General features: G+C 42.4%; 1 protein-coding gene across 1 annotated transcript in view; it reads left to right on the top strand.

The window, feature by feature from the left end:
* The window catches only part of itgb8 (integrin, beta 8), a 129,484-nt gene that overhangs the window by 10,063 nt on the left and 99,125 nt on the right, over positions 1 to 20,296 (top strand). The window contains exons 4-5 of the mRNA XM_070880990.1: positions 13,407 to 13,653; positions 13,740 to 13,905. Coding sequence (XP_070737091.1) covers positions 13,407 to 13,653; positions 13,740 to 13,905 — 413 coding nt within the window. The remainder of the gene's footprint in view (positions 1 to 13,406; positions 13,654 to 13,739; positions 13,906 to 20,296) is intronic.

Below are 20,296 nucleotides of genomic sequence, written 5' to 3'. Positions count from 1 at the left end.
CACAACTGAAAGGGATTCGACTCCCTCAACGTCCAGCTGGTGTGGGACTATACGCATGTATCATGCAGGTTCATGATGCCTTCATTCTGTGGCAGTCTGCTGTACCATCTGCATTTGAGCTACCACGGCAAACCAAAGGGTGGCTACTGGGTGACAAGTGCTATCCATTGACGACACGGCTCATGATTCCAGTGTGCAACCCATGCAGACGTGGGCATCAGGCATACAACGAAAGCTATGCTGCCACACAAATTGTTAAAGAGCACACCATTGGCATGCTGAAACAACGCTTCCGCTGCCTGGACTTCTCTGGAGGAGCCCTGCAGTACTCGGCAGAGGGCTTGTCAAGATTCATGGTGACCTGCTGCATGCTGCACAATCTCACCATCATGAGGACACAGCCCTTGCCACCAGCTATACGGCGAGCAGCTGAGGAGCAGGAGGAGGAGGAGCAGTAAGAGGAAGGGAGGAGGCAACTTAGACAACCTCTTTCTGTCCGTGAACAACTCATCCAACTGCGATACCAGTAAACGCAACCACAGTTCCACACCCGACCTTCACTTTGTCACTGACCATAATTAGGTCCGCTTGGCCACAATGCAAAAATAAAAGCCACCACAAAACAAACATTCCAAACCAAGTTTATTAATCAAATCATGCCATATTGCATACAAACATCAACTAATCACCCTTGTGCATTCCCTTAGTTCCTGTCTTCATGCAGTGCTACCCCAATGGCTGAAGCATGGCTGATGGTGGAGGAGACTGCAGGTGGCCTTGGAGGATGACCTCAAGCAGTTCTGGGCCTAGAAGGCCTGGCTTTGGACTACACTATCTCGGCATGGGCGGCAGGAATCTAGGCTGGCTGGCTGTCAGGCAACAGCAAGGCGGCTGGCAGAGTGGCACTGATGGGAGGACAAATGTTGCCATCCTGAGAGAGGGCAGCAGGTTTGTGCTCCACAGAGCCATTGCCACTCCCCTGGGGTGATGCCTCCGCATTCCTAGTAATCTATTGGAGGACAGATTGCTGGACTGCTGTGACATCCTGCAAACCCCTTTGAAAACTGGTATCCAGAGGCAGGGTGGTAGCAAGCTGACATTGCATGACAGATGTCTGAGCTTCCAGTGCACCACTTGGGTGGCTTCTGCTTATGCTACAATAGAAGCTGAGACATTGCCATTAGACGTTGCATCATGGTTGGGCCCACAAGTGTGCTAATGGAGTTGGCCACCACTTTCATGCTGGAAAGGATGGGCTCCAAGCTTTATCCAAAGCCCAGTGCCATGTTGGTGCCAGACTCCTCCAAGCACCTTGACATTGCATGCAACCTTTCTGGCAGGCCTCCCAATGTACCAAGTATTTTATTGTGCATACCCATCAGTCTTCTTCTGTAGCCTACCCCATTGAAATCCTCATCTGAGTCTTGTACAGTAGAACTAGTGTGACGTCGACCTCCGGCGAGCTGGCACCTTGTCCCCTGCCCTGGCTGCAGGCCACTTGTGCCTGGTGTCTCAGCACGTGCAGATCCCATTTCCAATCTATCCTCTAAATTACAAGGGGTGTCAGTATCTGAGCTAGTGGCTGCGAGTGTGAAATCGAGTGACGATATTTCTTAACCATCACTGGCTTCTTGCTCTCCCACCACTACCTAACCAGGTTGCTGATCTTGGGGATCTGAAAGGAGAAATGTCGTGAGAGGGCGGGGAGGAAGTAAGAGGTTCATGCTTACACTATCTGAAGCTTGTAAATCAGAAGGGATTGTGATGAGGGGGAAGTGGGATGTGAGAAGGAGGATTAGGTACCGTCACCTTCTATGCTTTCAGGCCCGCCACTGGCTACGGCCTCAGCAATGGCCGCTCCAATGATGGCGAGGACCGTCTCCTCCATGGGGTTAAGGACATGTAGTCACACCAGTCCCCCTGCCCCCTACCCCCCCCACCCTCACCTTCCCCCCCCCCTCCCCCCGCCCCCACCCCCACGGCGCCCCGCCAGTTAGGTCCTATTAAGAGTGTACGAAAGACTAGTATTAGAGATTCATAAATATATATTGAATTTGTAGTCATCGACCAAATTAATCTTACCCATGATTCTCTGTGGGCATGGGAATATTAGAAGCTTCTTGAATGTACGCAGAACTCAGTTTTGACTAGGTTCAAATAACAAACTAACACGAGCTGCGAGTCAAGGTCACATATTATAATAACAAAGTAGAAATTGGAGTTGGTCTAATCAAACCTAACAGTTAGAACACAGCAGCATAAATAAGACAGGTTCCAAGGAGATGAAGGAATTTATAGACAAGATAACATGAACAAGCAGGCATTGATGGAAAATTACTGGAGACAGGAGTGGCCACATGCTAGCTCCGGTTTTGAGTGAGAATGATATTTTAACCATTAGAACCAATTAAAGTAACATAAGGTGATTTTGTTGAAGACCATTTTTGGACACTGGCCAAATAAACTTTTGATAAGAAATTGGTTAAAACATCGATACTCAAAGAATATCTTAGCACAGAGATGGCTGGAGTAACAACGTACAGATTTGAGAAAACATTGACCTGTGCACCGGAGTTCCAGGGACCTGGGCCTGTGAGCTTTCGTCAGCTGTCACTTTTTGTCAAGTATACTATTGCTGTAAGCTTAATAAATCTAATCCATTGCACAAACCATACTGACTGCTGCCTAATTGGTATGTCTGGTTATGGAACCTTAAAAGTTCCAACAAGTGGGAAGTATGTCGGTGAATGTGTTGCAATGTGTTTGGGTGATGCGACTTTCAAGGTTGAATAATTTGCAGTGTGTGCAAGCTATGAGATATGATGTGAGGCATGCAGCAGTGCTAAATGTGTGCGGGTAAGGTGAAAGTATGAATGTCAGAACTGAATCCTGATTGATAGAGATTGTTGGTAGGTGAGTGATGGGGGTGTGGTGCATTGAGCAGTTGCTGAGGCTCGTGGTGCAGTTTCAGAAAATCTGGCTCTCTGCCATGTTGTGCCCTTATTCAGTCTTATTCTACGTCAGAATGACTTCCACCTTCTCCTCCAGCCACAATGCATCTCCCCTTTAAGAGGTGCAGGCTACCTTTAAGTGCTGCTAGCCTGTTACAATTTTGGGCTCCCTGCTGAGACTTGCAGCCACTCAATGGTTGGAGCTGGCTGCTTGCAGCATTCATGTTAATTCGAATGCAGCATGAAGGCTGACTGCATGGGAAGCAATGGGCATGGGTTAATCCCGCATCATGTGCCATTGGCTACAGGATGACAATGGCCACCCCTTTAGACTTGTCTTATGTGCCATTGTGCCATTGCTTTATTGAAATTTCTCTAAGCGTTTTTCAATGGCCAATTGTTATATTTAGAAAAGCACAGGCCTAGAAATTAAATGGTGGTGCACTTGTTTTCAGACAACAAATTGGGGTCTAAATATCCTAATGAGCCAGAAGTGTCCAGGATTTTGCTAATACTATTTAAAACAACAAATAAATTATTCAAATTAGGGTCCTACTGTTGTCGTAGGATGCTTTTCTGATATTGGTATGCCCCAGTGCCGGACTTGCCACATGATAAACTTGCCCAGTAACTTATGAAGCTCACTGGCAGGAAGGACTCTTCATCAGTACTATTTAAAGGACTCATTCAGTACTTAGAGGTTTGTTGTTGGTTTATCCATTTAGACTGCTAGTTACCTATTGGGATTTTATTGGCCCTTTTTCTGACTGCGATAATTCTGACTGCTGAGAAGAAGTTTTTGCAGGTGCTCAACTGTTTTTGGCTGCCTTTTTAACAGTTGTACTGCAGCCAGGGCTGTCTTTAGGGCAGAAGGATGAGGGGGCACAGGAAGGAATGCAGAAGAGAGCAGCTGGTACAAGAAGAAGGAGGAGGAGGAGGAGGAAGAGGGCAACTGAGCAACACGCCATACCCACAGTGGGTCTTCAAGGAGTACTTCTCCTACATGAACTGCTCGGAGGTGTCTCCGCTTCACCAAGGAGGCTGTCACCGAACTATGACTCCAGACTGAAACCAGGGCATGGACAGCACTGCCTGTGGTTGTCAAGGTCAGTGTGGCACAATTATTATACAACAGGCTTCTTCCAGGCTGCAGCAGGTGACATCAGCAATATCTCATAGTTTGCAGTGCACTGCTGTATCAGAGAGGTCACCGAGGCTCTATAGAAGGAAGAGCAGCTACATTACTTTCCCCATGGACAGAGTGAAGCAGGATGAGAGATTACTAGAAGTCGCATGCATTGCAGGATTTCCCATGGTAAAGGTACCACAGATTACACTCACATTGCTTTGCAGGCTCTCCCTCACCAGTCTGGCATCTTTCTCAATAGAAAGAGATTCCACTCCTTCAGCACTCAGCTGGTTTGCAACCACAGGCAGCGCATCATGCAGGTGCATGTCTGGTTTCCTGGCAGCAGTCATGACTCATTTATCTTGAGCTAGCCATTGGTGCCTCCTATTTTCCAATAGGCTGTCCGGTTACAGGCTGGCTACTGGATGACAATGGCCACCCCTTCAGACTTGACTTATGACATCTGTCAGGAACCTGGGCACAGCTGCAGAGCTGGCCTACAACAAGGGCCATGCAGCTACCATAGAAACATAGAAAATAGGTGCAGGAGTAGGCCCTTCGAGCCTGCACTACCATTCAATAAGTTCATTGCTGATCATTCCCTCAGTACCCCTTTCCTGCTTTCTCTCCATACCCCTTGATCCCTTTAGCCGTAGGGGCCATATCCAACTCCCTCCAACCAGAATCATCATCGAGCAGGAAATTGGCATGTGCAGGCAACATTTCCGCTGCCTGAATCATTCTGGAAGAACTTTGTAGTACAGCCCTGAGTGTGTATGCAGATTTGTGGTCATCTACTGCATGATACATAACTTTCTGATCATGAAGTACCAGCCCTTGCCATCACCTGGGCAGCAGGAACTGCAGGGGGGGGAGAAGCACGAAGAGGAGAAAGGCCAGGAACGGCATCGCCCACCAGTGCCCCAAGTTACCAAAGCATTCAGAGCAACACATCGAACAGCGCTTCAACTCAATACACCAACAGTTCTACAATCTTTATCACCACTAATAAGGATTGGCTTCCTTCAATCCAACGTATGGATCGTGCCCTCATTTCACTATAAATATAAACACCACCAAATCCAGAACAAAAATTAAATTTATCAAACATGACAGATGTCTCTCCCATGGAGTCGGGAGCACTATTCTAGGATAGTACCTCATCACTCCTCTGGCTTTGCCAAAGAAGAGAGTGCAGTAGTGATGTGATGCTCGCAAAGCCCCTTTCAACACTGGTCACATGGAAGCAGTGTTAGGTGCCATGAAAACTGTCAGAATTGTCAACAGAGCCTCAATCATGGTAAGGGCTACTGTCGAGTTCACTCCATGATGGACAGAATGGTCTCCATTTTCAAAAGTTGGAGCTGGACTCCTCCATGCTTTGCGACATTATGCACAAGCATGGTGCTCGGTTCACGTAACATCTGGTGTATGTACATCAGGCTTCTTCTGTAGCCTGGGCCCTTAAGTCAGCCTCTGAGTCCTCTGCAGAAGAGTTAGTATACAATCTAGCCCTCTGGCTGGCAGGCATCTGTGGCATCTTATCCCCCTGCCCTAGCACTTGCACACTTGTGCCCGTTGATTCAACACATGATGACCTGTCCTCTAGCCTAGACTCTAAAATACACATAGTGTAGTCTCTGAATTGGTGCTTGCGAGATGAAATGATGGTGCATCTTCAGGGAAGCTGGTCACCTATTCCTGAAGTGAATGATGTATCTCCACATCCTCAACACCAGAAATGAAGAGGGACAGGGTTAGCTTTTAATGTAAAGGGAGAGAGAAGTGATTGGAGAAAGCAGCTGCAGTTTGTCATTCAGAGAGTGTTAGATAGAAGTAAGAGAGGTAAGAGAAGAAGGTGTGAAGAAACCTGGTGCAAGGTTTCCTCCAGTGTTGCCAGTTGCCACAGCCATGACTCTCCCCCTGCCCGTGATGGCCAGCTGTTGGGTAAAAGGGTATGCAGACCTCTTTCCACTGCTGGAGGCAGTATCGCCTAGAGATTTTTCTGCCCCAAGGGGCTGCTGGATCTCTCTCTTTCTGTCCACTGCCTGGACCACAGCTTCAAAAGCATCAGAGAACCTGGAGACTCAATTTGCAGGTCTTGCGGGCATTTCTTTCCTTCCCAGTGTTCTCTGCTGTCTGCAGCTAGAATGCACTTCCCATTTAAGAGATCCTGGCTCTCTTTATGATTTCCACCCCTCTCTCCCCTGCCCCCCACCCCCAAACAAATGTGCAGCCAGTGAATAGCACGGGTAGCATGGATACACGGGCAAATCATTTTAATGTCCCAGCACAAATGTATTGTGCTGCCTGGGACGACATGAACAAGAGCGTGAATTGCCACTTCTATGCTACCGACTTTGCAAATGATTCCTTCTCAATAATGTTTAATTATTCCCAACTGTTAGAACATTTGGTTAAAAATATTAATGGGGTCAAGTTTTCACTGGTACATAATTTGAAGAAAAAAGTAGACTTGAGTAAACAAGTAAGTAAAACTGGTAGAAAAAAGTTATGGGCTTTTTTCTGTTATTACTGCCACTCTGAGTCTTGCTCACAGCCTGAAATGGATGCAAGTAAATTAGTGGGAAAAATGCTTGGCAAGTATTTGTTCAAAGCTTCCCTTGAGAAAATTATACTGTTGCTGGAGGTTGGGGGGAAATGGGAAATATAATAAAAAGTGCATATTGAAATCCCATTCACATTAGGAATTGATCTTATGGAGTAATGGCAAACAGATGGATCAGTAATAGCATTTAAAGAATGAAATGGTACCTAGGATTCTTTAGCACTATAGAGTGTGTACAGAATCACCTTATACTATTTCATAATACAGCAGGAACTGGCGGAGAGGGCTGTTCAGGATTCTTGTTTTTTTTAAGTCACAGAATGAGCACATGGGCGTCATATGCACACTGTGGTTTCAATGGTAGTGCATGTTATAAGGCTGATTTTACAAACACCTCCTGGGAGCACATATCAGGAAATCATGGGTCACTCCCATGGTTATGTCACAGTACAGTTGTGCTGCTTTTAATGGACGGAAAATCGTGTGGGGTTTGCAACCTATCATCAAAATTCTCACAGTTTATCGACATCACGTGAAATCCTGTTCCAGGAGCACTAATTTGTAAAATCTAGCCACATATATTTTTTCTAACATGCTACCAGCCATTATCTCCATATCCAGTCATTGGACAGGATTTTCGGGTTTTTGTGCGAAAGCCCAAGCGATATGTGAAAATTACAGTCTTCGCTGCGTTACCGATTTAAGGCCCAACTTTCGGCACTTGGTGTCTGCGCCAGGGTGCATCGCAAAGGGAGGCGTCCACAGTTATTCGCAAAAACGCGATCCTCGCCATCTTTAGTGCGGGGCCGGAAGCGATGCGCGGGAGGCCTTGGGAGGGGAAAGAAACATTCAAAAAAACATTCAAACAACATTATCAAGACCCTTCGCTAACAAAGCGTTGCAAAAAAATTAAAAAATTAAAACTTTAACTTACATTTTTTTGCCGGTTTTCCAACTTACCGCTGCCGGCAAGGCTGCACCACTAGGTTTTATTACCGGTGTTCGGGGCGCGGCGTATGGGTCGGGTGAGTGCTGAAACTCGTACGGTAACGTAATCTGAGTTGTTACACGTCCGGCACAGCTCTCCCAGGCGGTGATTCCAAGTGCCGCCGCAAACAAGGAACCGAGGATCATGCCCGGGCTTTGCAACCGGGTTTTCGCCACGGAGGGTCAAAACACGGCTAAAACCCAGTCGCAAACCTCGCGAAAATCCAACTCATTAAATCTAATTTACGAGCTGGACAACAAGCCATAAACGCAAAGTTTTTCTCTTGCTCACACCACATTTGGTTGAACAAAATATTACCATTTATACCTATTAAATAGCAATTTAAATGCTCGAAAAATATGCAAGCAGCATTATTCCAAGTGTGTTGTCATTTCTGTTCTCAAATTATGTTTCCCAGAATTGATAGCGGGAAATAACAAACAGCTGCTATTTTTTGGCTACCAGACTTTAACATGTTTATAAAAGCTGCAAAAATAAAAGTTTATTTCCTACCAAAAGAGAAAAATATCCCCACTATGATAGGAAGTCTGCTTCTATTTCCCAAAATTGGTATGAACAAAATTAAAAGCAGAATGTCGATCGGTGGTTGAGAAATGATAGCTTCTATTAGAAGACAAGTAATTTGCAAGTTAGACTTTTAGATCTTTTCTAGCCTTAAAAATACATTTGGGAGTTAATTTTAGAAAGAATACTCAAGGATAGAGCTTATTCTGTAATATTGCTTTAGGAGTATTTGATATCCTAAATTTGTAAAATATTACCAAAATGCAAAAAACTGCAAATGCTGGAAATCTGAAATGTTAACTAGTCTGTTCACTTCACAGATGTTGACTGACCTGCTAAATCTTTCCAATATTTTCTGCTTTTGTGTAAAATAGTCATCCTGTTTGTAATTAAATTACCACTCATGCCCACCTTATAAATTGTACTTGCTGCAGATGTGACAGGCCACAAAACACCAGTGGGTGTTGCCAGTGACAGCTCGTGATTTATTATCTTAAAATCAACACTGGTACTAAATGCTTTTTGAGCTTGATCTTTTCACGCATTTTGTGTCATAAAAGTCAGGTCACAATTACTTCAGTATTTCTTCAGCTGTGCTCGTTACTATGAAGATTAAAAACTGACATAAACCAATTAATTGAGACCTTCAAAATTTGAATTCTTAATGACCATCAACACTAGATCCAGTGTGCTTGCTTTGTACCACAACAGCTGCGCACTCTTGTCCCAATGTAGGATGGTTTGTGAAGTTATTTAAGATCTCATTAGCCGCAAAAACAAACTGACGCGACTTACTAAATCTCAAAGTGCTGACTTCTCATCTAAAATGTACAACAACATTAGTGTTGATAGCTAAAATGAACTATACTCTCCTTTGCGGCATTCCAAAGCAGAGTTTTATGTACAGAAGATACGAGCTGTGAGATGCAAACAGACAAAAAAAAAGTGTTATGCTTCTGTCGCCAACAATGCGTCAATTGAAAATTTATATTTAAAAATGAAATTACTTTCAAGTAGAGCACTACTTCTGCCATTTTGAATGTGGTTGTGCTGAGAAGACTACAGCTGACTTTTACCAGCTACCTGCAGTTTGACCTCTTGCATTGGCTTCCAGTGGGTCAAGCAAAGCTTCTGACTGATTGATGGACCTCCAGTTGACATGGCGAGGAGGAGAGACCAACTAGATTTGAGTTCTGTGATAGAGCAACTCTAACAAATCAAAGTAGCCCAAGTTTCCACAGGATAAAAAACGGGCGCCCCTCCGAGCTGGGCGCCCGTTTTTCGCGTCTAAAACGGCACCAGAAAAAAAACGCGCTATTCTCGAGCGCTTTGCAGCTCCTTGTCTGTTTGGCGCGGTGCCCAGGGGGGCGGAGCCTACACTCGCACCGAATTTGTAAGTGGGAGGGGGCGGGTACTATTTAAATTAGTTTTTTTCCTGCCGGCAACGCTGCGCGTGCGCGTTGGAGCGTTCGCGCATGCTCAGTGTGAAAAGAAACATTGGCACTCGGCCATTTTTATAGTTCTTTGTAGCTGTTTAATTTTTGAACATTTTTTAATAAAAGCACATTGCCATCAGCACATCAGCACTGAGGCTACCCTTCTCACTGTCTCCTTCCCCTCCCCACCCTCCGCGGCAACAAACGGCTGTCTCCTTCCCCTCCCTCCCCTCCGCGGCAACAAATGGCTGTCTCCTTCCCCTCCCTCCCCTCCGCGGCAACAAATGGCTGTCTCCTTCCCCTCCCTCCCCTCTACAACAACAACCCGCTGTCTCCTTCCCCTCCCTCCCCTCAGCGGCACGAATGGCTTTCTCCCCCCCCCCCCCCCTCCCGCTCAGCGGCACAAATGGCTTTCTCTCCACCTCCCCCCTCCCGCTCAGCGGCACGAACGGCTGCAGAATTCTCCCTGGCTGAAGCACTTTCACACAGGTAGGAAGATGGTTTATTTAATCTTTTCTTTGCTTATAAATGTTTATTCAGGTTGGATTTATTTGTATAATATTTGTAGAAGTATAAATAAGGATTTATTGTAGAATTTAATGAGTTCCCTCCCCCCCACCTCGTTCTGGACGCCTAATTTGTAACCTGTGCCTGATTTTTTTAATGTGTAGAACAGGTTTTTTCAGTTCTACAAAAATCTTCACTTGCTCCATTCTAAGTTAGTTTGGAGTACGTTTTCACTATGGAAACTTTCAAATCAGGCGTCAATGGCCGGACACGCCCCCTTTTGAAGAAAAAATTCTGTTCCAAAGTAGAACTGTTCTACCTGACTAGAACTGCAGAAAAAAAAATGTGGAGAATTGCGATTTCTAAGATAGTCCGTTCTCCACCAGTTGCTCCTAAAAATCAGGCGCAAATCATGTGGAAACTTGGGCCCCATATCTCTATAGAAAGGATTTTTTTTGCAGACAGCAGAATTAGGATCAGTGATTTATACGAAAAAAAACAGGATAACGTAAATAGATATGCTTGAGCTACAGCAGAGAACAAGAGATGTGGCAAAGTACAATAGTTACTGTGGGCATAAAGGCTGGGCGTCATTGGTGACCCAGCACTAGGGAATTTAGGGTGTGAAATTCCTCTGAGCTGCTCCTGCTCCACCACTGTAGCTTTGGCAGAAATCCCATTTACGCATTGTACTTCCAGCAAAGTTACATTGTTGTACTGATTTTTGAGTGGCCTCCAGCAGTCTCATTAAGGACTGCTGTTAGGCTGCTCAGCGCTGATGCAAATGGGCAGAGCGCGCTCTCATTCTACATGCTGCCACATCATCCACCAACTCCCAACCGAAAGTAGAGAAAATAAGAAAAAAAGAGAGAAGCAGAAGAGGACAGAGAGAGAAGTAAACAGATAAATTAGGGTGAGAGAAGAGAAGAGAAAGTGTGAACGGACAACACAAAAACCATAGAGGCAGTTAGAGTGTGAAATCCACTTTCAAATGCTTGTGACTATTACACATCCATTCTTCAATATTTTCTGCTCTCACTTTTCTGAAAAATATTGTAAGTTAATTTCTTTAAAGGGTGCTTACTTAGCAAATACAGCCTGTAACATGAGACATATTAAATTTTGCACTTTGAAATTTGTCAGCTTAATTTTTATTCATATCCTGTAATCTAAGTAGTCATAGCTTATTATTTTATTTTTGTGTTACTGTGGCTTAAGACAGAACTCAAAGCAACCAGACAATTATCCAACTTTGGAAGCACTATTATATGATTCTAGTTTGAAGGGAGGTTCTGAACAAAAGTCCATTTGTTTAACTTTTGAGGTTTTATATTTCTGGCCCTCATGGTAAAAGCGCATGTTAAATACAGATGGGAGACAATTAATTCCCATTTGATGTCATAGGTAAAGATCACCTTATCATGAAACATGCACAGTTTTTGAAATGTATTGTTTGGAGGTGGGGATAAATCTATTTGCCTCCAATGGTTAAGGAAAACATTATCATCGGAAATGTCCTTCGAAGTTACGACAGCTGATTGGGAAACCCAAGAGGAAATTCACCCCTTTATTTATTTTATGTGTGACCCATTTAAAAAATACACTACCATCTCAGAGGAGATTTCTTAAAAACTTATTTTAGCGTAGATATGCAACTCTCCCATCCCACACCTGAGTATTTCCTCCCCTCACCCGTGTAAATGTGGATGCTTTAATTCATGATCGGCAATGTCTAGTTATATATTTATGAAAATGTTGCGTCTATTTTGTGTCCATCACCTTTTAGACATCGTACTTTGTTACGTATGCAAAAGAATCTTAAAAAGAAAGTGGAAAAAAGCCAGAGATTTAGAAGCAATTCTATTTGTCCTGCCATTGATCTCAGCAGTTTACAAGCAGCTACATTTGCCTATTTGGATCACTTCTCCATTGGGACTACTTGAATGTAAACAGTGACCTTAAAGAGATGGAGCTCAAATTTCCCCAACCCCTTTTTCTGGTGCATTCACCCGAGGTGCACCACTTTTGTCCACCTCCAAGCATGCTGAAAATCTTCCTCTCGATTCTGGCCGCTCCCCAGCCTCTCCTCGGCGTAGCATGGCCAGTGGATTGGGGGCGGAGGCGGGATCTCTGCACATGCGCGCTAGATTGTGCGCGCATGTGCAGTAGCTCCTGGCAGCCCGAATCTGTGCGACGCTCTGCAGGCTGTGTGGGAGGGGCCCGAAGCACGCTGCCCCTAGCCCTGGTCGAATGGGCTCCCTCATCGGCGGCCCTCTGCATTCCCTAAGGTAGGACTTCTATTTTTTATTTGTTATTTATTGATTGATTGCGTATTACTTTGGTCTTGGTGCTTTAGGTGCAGGGTTCCTTCTATTTTTTATTTGTTTATTAATTGCTTATTACTTTTTGTGCTTTGTTTAGTGCTTGGTGCAAATGTACTGCTTTGTTTAGTGCTTGGTGCTTTAAATGTATTTATGCTTCTTTAATGTTGTTGTGAAAGTGTTTCGTGCTTTGTAAGGTCCCCTCCCTCCCCACCCTGCCCCCCCCCCCCCACCCCCGCCCCCTCCAACCCATCTCTGGCTGCCTGCGCTGATTTCTTAATTCACCGCAGGGTTTTTCAGAACTGACACTTACGCTGGCCTAAGTAAGGAGTAAGTTTTAGCTGGCTAAACTTGCTTAAATGGCCAAAAGAGACGTAAATGGCTGGTAACGTCCCTTTTTGAAAAAAAAAACGTAACTTAAAAAAAAATGAACTAACTCACTTACACTGGAGCAACTTAAATGCTTAAATGGGGAGAATTGCGATTTTTAAGTTACTCCAAAATAATCTAGTTGCTCCAAAAAAAAAAACAACTCCTGGGGAAACTTGGGCCCAGACTTGATCAACAACTAAATATCACAACCACGCTCCAGCCCTCAGGCTACCACTGAGAAACATCATGGGAGATATAGCTTTACAAATGTTAAGGATAGCTCTTTTTTGAATGTGCATAATATTGAAATGCTGGTTTAAAAAGCTTATAGAAATATCTGATTGTAAATTCCTACTGTTTATATGTATATATTTTTAATATTCAGCACTAAAGTTTTTTAAAATTAAAATAAGAAAATTGGAGTTCCATCTGAACAGAAAAAATAGATTAATGTTCTATCTTTTCTCTTTTCAGATGCTAATGGTGCATTTCCAGAATTTATTTTATTTCAGATTTCCAGCATTTGCAATGTTTTCCTTTCATCGCACAAATAACCTGTGTATGCCAGATGATAACCATGCTGCTTTTTCATACCTTTTGGCAAACAGGTAGTGAGGCAAACTTTATAGTGAAAGTTCAACGATTGAACGACTATCCTGTGGACCTCTATCATTTGGTCGACACATCGGCATCAATGGTGGCTAATTTAGAAAGATTACACTCCATGGGATATTCTTTATCACAAAAGATGGCAAAATATTCCAGTGATTTCCAATTTGGGTTTGGATCATTCGTTGATAAGCCAGTGTCTCCGTTTATTAACATTCATCCAGACAAACTTATTAATCCATGCAGGTAAGTAATTACTGACAGGTACGTGTTCAATATCATTTTTGTTTAGTATTAAAATCTATATTTTTATTATTTGTCTTTAAATGCAGTATTTACGAAACATCCTGTCTGCCAGCGCATGGGTTTATGCATGTGTTATCTTTGACTGATAACATAACTGAATTCAGAAAAGCAGTGGAGAAACAAAGTATTTCTGGAAATGAGGACACACCAGAGGGAGGTTTGGATGCTTTGCTCCAAGTTGCAGTTTGTGAGGTGAGTTTTGCTTTACAGAGCCAAATAACAACAGCTATTAAAACTTTTTTGCCAAAAAAACTCAGATAGAGTTAATATGTGGAACCAGTTTACATTCAGCTAAATGTAATAAATGGACTTTTATTCCTTCATCCTGGATTTCACCTAAGATTCCCAGATATCACGCTGGAAACCATCGAAACATGAATTTCATCAAAGCATTCAATAACCCCATATAAGATTTCAATTTGTTTGTTTCAAGGACATTGAGCTATGTGGGAATTTTTATTTTGTGGCTGGATTTCTCAAATTGAATAATGTTACTGGATAGATTTAAGTAACCAAGCAATACTGTTTACTTACGAGTTTTTTTCTCTTTGATCCTTTCTAAAATTCTTTCCAACTACATTGTTCCAGTACTTTGGACTGAATCTAATCTTTTTTCTTCCAGCAGTAGTATTAAGGTCTGTTGAGTTGTTTGGAATTTCTTGGCCTGGAAATTACTTTTTGTTGTATTGGAGTATGAACATGTAATGTATATGACATTCCTCTTAAAATAAACAGGCTAAAACCGCTATTAAAAGATAAAAGAACATTATCTGCTGTATTAAATGTTTTATACATTAATATTACAAATAGCAATTTCTAGGCTCTTGAACCTGAGATGTAGCACATCATCTCAATGATTATTTTGCACTTTCTGATTACCTGGATAATTACCTGGTGCTAATTTTGTCAACTTTTGAAAGATAGCATTCCAAAAGGAGCACTCCCGAATTTCTCCCCTCTTATGTCTTGCCAAATAAATTTTACTTTTGCATTCTCCCTTAGAGCTGTTAAATTTTCTTGCTTGAAGAAACAAGAGTGAAATATTACACACTATAGATAATTGAATGATGCATTTTATTGGAGAGCCCCTTCTGGAAATGGACCTTCAGCATTGGCTCGCTGCCCAATGCTGTAGAAACTGTTTCATTTATCTTCCAGTTTACGAGTGAGATTGACTTAAATGTGTAGCTGTTTTTAAGTTACTTTTTGCAGAGATTTATTTTGTATTGTTATCTCGCCCAGTGGCTGGGGAGGGTTCTCCCAAGCCAGTGGTGGCAAATCCAGTTTATTTATTTTACAGAGATGTATGGGAGAAGTTTAGCTACTTAATACATGGGCAGCCATGCTACTTGGCTTTCTGTTCTTTGACACTATGGCTCAAAATCGCTTCCGATAGCAGTAATCCATCTATCTTTATATTAAGACCTTCCAGCTGACAGGAGCACGGTCACTAGGAGAAAAGTGCTATTATAAATAGAGTGCAAGGCTGGCATTGCTAAATGTTTGTAAATATAGAAAGAGGATGTATGTTGTGCATGATTGAAGTTAATGGGTGGAAAATTATTGGGTGCATGCATATGTGCTCCCAGCAGTTTGAGCTTTGCAGGAAATTTACCTTTATAGATGATAGAGGAGGCACAATTGATCCTATATACATTTCAGAAGGCATTTGACAATTATATGCACAAGGGATTATTAGCCAAAATTGAAGCTTATGGAAATGGGGGTATTCTAGTGGTATTAATAAGATGTTGATTGGAAGGTAGTGAGTAGGATAATGGGACATTCCTAAATTAGTAGGTATTGACTTACTATCGTCCCCAAAAATTATGTTGTAGTCCCAGATTTCATTTCACATATATATGATCTGGAAAGTTATGAAGACAAGATCAGAAAATTGCTAAAGGACATAAATATATTAAGCTCGTTGGTAGAACAATAGCAGTTGCAGTTAAATGTAACAATGTGTGAGCGCATACACTTGTGCTGTAAGAAAGAAAGATGTGAATGCAGTCTCAGTGGGAAAGTGCTGAGGTAGATGAATGTGATATATTCACAGAGCACAGCACACATAGCTTCCTACATGGCAGGCAGCTCTCTCGGAAGCCTCCGGAATCTGCCTGTTTCTGTTTATTATTAACTCTGCAGTTGCAGTACACAATACGTCCACATCCACAGTGTGGAGCTACAAACATTACAAGCTTACAGACATTACACTTCTCCCTCCTTAATGAAGAAGTTATTATAACAAACATCATACATAACTTTCATGTTTATACATAACACAGGATATAAATTTATTTTTTTCCATATTTACAAATTTAACTTTACCACTTGTTTTCTGTTTCGAAGTGGATACCTTCGCTCTCGAACAGAACCTTCCAAACCTGGTGTCAATTTCACACTCATTCAAGGCTCATCCTGAGGAATGTTTTCCTCCACGGAATTTCATTGATTTTCATTTGAACTCACTCTAACTTCAGGCTCTTTGTTTTCCTGACTCGGACTCAGACTTTCATTCTGATTCTCTCCTGGATTTGTTTCCAGTATGTTGGATTTAGGATTTGCTACTGGTGTATCAGAACTATCCGATGAGACAGAAATAATTGAATCATTCCCACCTTCAACTCCTTCCATGTCTGCAGGTAAAATATGATCAATATGAACAAATCTAATCTGTCCATTAACAAACATCTTTACCAAATATGTGCGAGAACCACATATCTTCACCACTCTTCCTAGTAACCACTTTAACCATTTATGGTGATGGTTCTTCACTCTCACCTTCTGATTTAATTTCACACTTCTCTCTTTTACTCTACCTCTATCATGGTCATCTTTCTGTCTTAATTGTGTCTCTTCGACAGACTGTGCCAAATTTGGTTTTAACAACGAGAATCTGGTACGTGGATGTCCTTTGAGAAACAACTCTGCTGGTGTTCTACCAGTAGCTGTATAAGGAGTATTTCGATATGTAATCAAAAAATTAGCCAATTTGTGATCCAAATGGCAACTGTAGTTTCCTTGGATTTGGATCTAACATTTGTTTTATGAGGGCACGTTTTACAATTTGAACAGTGCGCTCTGATACACCATTCGAAGCAGGATGGTATGGTGGAACCTTGGTATGTTTCACACTATTTTTGCTCGTGAATTGTGCAAATTCTTTTGAACGAAATTGTGGTCCATTATCCGAAACAATCTCTTCAGGGAGGCCAAATTAAGAAAATAATTTTCGCAAAATGTCCAATGTTTTACTTGTTGTTATTTTCCACATTCGAAATACCTCAACCCAATTCGAATGGATATCAATCACAATGAGCAATTGTTGTCCTTCTAACTCAGCAAAATCAATATGTAGCCTTTGCCACACCCTGGGAGGCTATTTCCATGGCTGTAATGGTACTGGTGGTGGTTGCTTGCTTACCTATTGACATGTCGTACACTGACTCACGATGTACTCTATATCTTTATCAAGACCTGGCCACCATAAATAATTGCATGCAAAACTCTTGGTCAAGCACATTCCCAGGTGCTGGTCATGGAGATCTGCTAATAATTTGGACCTGAATTTATTTGGTATAACCACTTTTGCACTCCACATGATACAATCTTTATCGACTGATAATTCATTCCTACGAATGAAGAATGGATGTGTATCGTTGTCTGTTACCTGGTTTGGCCATCCATTTGCAATATACTCATACATCTTTGACATCACTGGGTCAAGTTTGGTTGCTCTACCAATCTCTTCAGCTGTGACTGGCAGTTCATCAATGTATGAAAAATAAAACACTTCTTCCCCATTGGGTGTAACTTGTGATGGGGAAGGCAATCTAGACATTGCATCAGCATTTCTGTGATCAGCTGATCGTCTGTATTCAATATCATATGTATATGCTGACAAAATCAAAGCCTATCTCTGCATTCGGGCTGCAGCTAATGTTGGAACTGGGGACTTTGGATGGAGGATTGCTGTTAGGGGCTTATGGTCCGTAACGATGGTAAACTTACGACCATACAAGTTTTTGTGAAACTTCTTGACCCCAAAAATTAATGCCAAAGCTTCCCTTTCAATTTACGCATAATTACTCTCACTGGCACTGAGAGTGCGTGAAGCAAAAGCAATTGGTCTCTCCTCCCCACTACGTGATACATGAGAGATCACTGCTCCAACTCCATATGGAGAGGCATCACATGCTAGCTTAATCTCCTTAGATATGTCATAGTGAACTAACATGGTGCTCTCTACCAATTTGCTTTTACACTCCTTGAATGCTGTATCGCATTCTTTTGACCACTTCCAGTGGACCTGTTTTTTCAAAAGTTCATTCAGTGGATGTAATACTGTAGCCAAATTTAGTAGGAACTTCCCATAATAGTTCAAAAGATCCAAGAATGAACAAAGTTCAGTGACATTCCTGGGAGTGGGTGCATTTGTAATTGCATCCAATTTTTCCATGGTTGGATGTAAACCATCTTTGTCTACTCTGTACCCTAAGTACTCTACTGAGTTTTTAAATAACTCACGCTTACGAGCAGACACTCGTACTCTGTGCTTCTCTAGCAGTTTGAGGACTTCATTCAATATGTTATTATGAATTTGCCTATTTGGTGCTGAAATTAGTATGTCATCCAAATAACATACTACCCCTTCAATACCTTGCAAAATCTGGTTCATCATCCCTTGGCATATGGCAGGGGTGGAAGACACTGCAAACGGAAATTGATATAGGCCTAGATGAGTATTTATAGTCAAACATGACTTGGACTCCTCATCTCGTCCAAGCTGTAAGTAGGCATTCGTAAGATCCAGTTTTGAGAAGATCTGACCACCTGTCAGTGTTGTGAACAAATCTTCTATATTCAGCAATGTATTGGGGACATTACCCTCTAGAACCTGGTTTACGGTTACGATATAGTCACCACACAATCTTACTTTATCATCAGATTTAGGTACAACAACAATGGGTGTAGCCCAATTACATCGATCTATCTTACAAATAATGTTCTCAGTCTCTAGTCTTTTGAGTTCTTGCTCAACTTTCTCCTTGAGTGCATATGATACAGAACGTGGCTTGTAGTAAACCGATCTAGAGTTCTTCTGTACCCTGACACTCGCCTTGAAGCCTTGGATCGGACTTCCCATTTCGCAGAACACCTTCGGATACTGCTTGATAACCTCATCCGTTGATGACAATCTCGCTTCCACAGAGAAAATCTTACTCTAATTCAGCTTCAGTGAGCTCAACCAATTTCTTCCTAGTAAAGCAGACTTGTCTCCTTTCACTACTATTAGAGGCAAGTTCTGAAATTGATCTTTATATTTCACTGGTACGGTGATATGACCTACCACAGGAATTTTCTCTCCCGAGTAGCCTCGCAGCTCTATCTTGGATTTCTCCAGTTGGAAATCACGCAATTTGTCGAGGTACAGTGACTCCGGTACTACACTCACGGATGCAACCGTGTCAATTTCCATTGGTATCTTGAATCCCACAACATCTGTGTGGATTTTGATGCTTTACGAATCGCTGCTGATGATGTGCAACTCTTAACATCTCCTCGTCCTGTTGTTGTTCTTCCATGCTATATCATCTCTTGGGATTTCTACTCATAACTTTGAACGTTGGACTCATAGATTTAAAAACTGCTTTATCCTTCAGTCGGCATGCTTTTGCAAGATGCCCAGTCTTTCTGCAGAAGAAACACTCTGCCTTCATGTATGGACAACTTTGAGCACTGTGTTGTCCCAGGCACCTATAGCACGACTTCGACGCTCTGTTAGAATTTCCAGTTTCTAAGACTTTGGGCCCCCATCGTCTTTTACTTTGAACCTGCAGGTGATTTACCTCGGTTGACTGACAACCGTAATCATTATTTAATTCTCGGGAATATTGTTCGGCCATGCCCATCGACCTCGCTGTCTGACAAGCAATCTCAAAAGTCAAGTCATCCGTCGTCAATAACTTCCTTCTGATCGCATCTTTCACCCCACAAACAAAACGATTCCGTAATGCTCGGTTTTGAAAGTTTCCAAAATTAAAGTGCATCGATAGCTTTTTTAATGCTACGATGTAATCACTGATACTTTCATCAGCCTTTTGATTCTGAATCCTGAAATGATAGCTTTCAGCAATTTCTAACGGTTTGGGTTTATAGTGCTGCTCCAGCTTCGTTAAAATCTCTTTAAGCATTGTGTCCTTTGGCTCGTCAGGCACAAGCAGATTTACAGGGGCTTTGTACAATGCCGGACCCACCTCCGATAAGAAGATCGCTTTCTTATGTTCCAACATAGTTCGGTTCTGGACTGCATTGTCTGGAACTTTGATTATGTTATTTGCAGTGAAATACATTTCTAGCTGATCCATATATGCTTTAAAACGTTCCCGGTCATGTCTATATTGCCCCCAAATGTCCCAATACACCTGCGGGTGCTGCCATTTTAATCTCTAGCTGTTCACACCTTGTGCTATATTTTACCTCGGATTTTTGTAGCTTTTTCCAAAGACAGAAACTTCCAAAGTGTCTCTGTCGGCTGGCTGAATCCTTCCCCAACAACATTTAAGTTTTAAATCATCTT

The sequence above is a fragment of the Pristiophorus japonicus genome, chromosome 5, assembly GCF_044704955.1.
Source record: "Pristiophorus japonicus isolate sPriJap1 chromosome 5, sPriJap1.hap1, whole genome shotgun sequence".
Classification (NCBI taxonomy): Eukaryota; Metazoa; Chordata; class Chondrichthyes; family Pristiophoridae; genus Pristiophorus; species Pristiophorus japonicus.
Note: the sequence above shows the minus strand (reverse complement) of the source record. Positions and strands in the feature narration are given on the sequence as shown.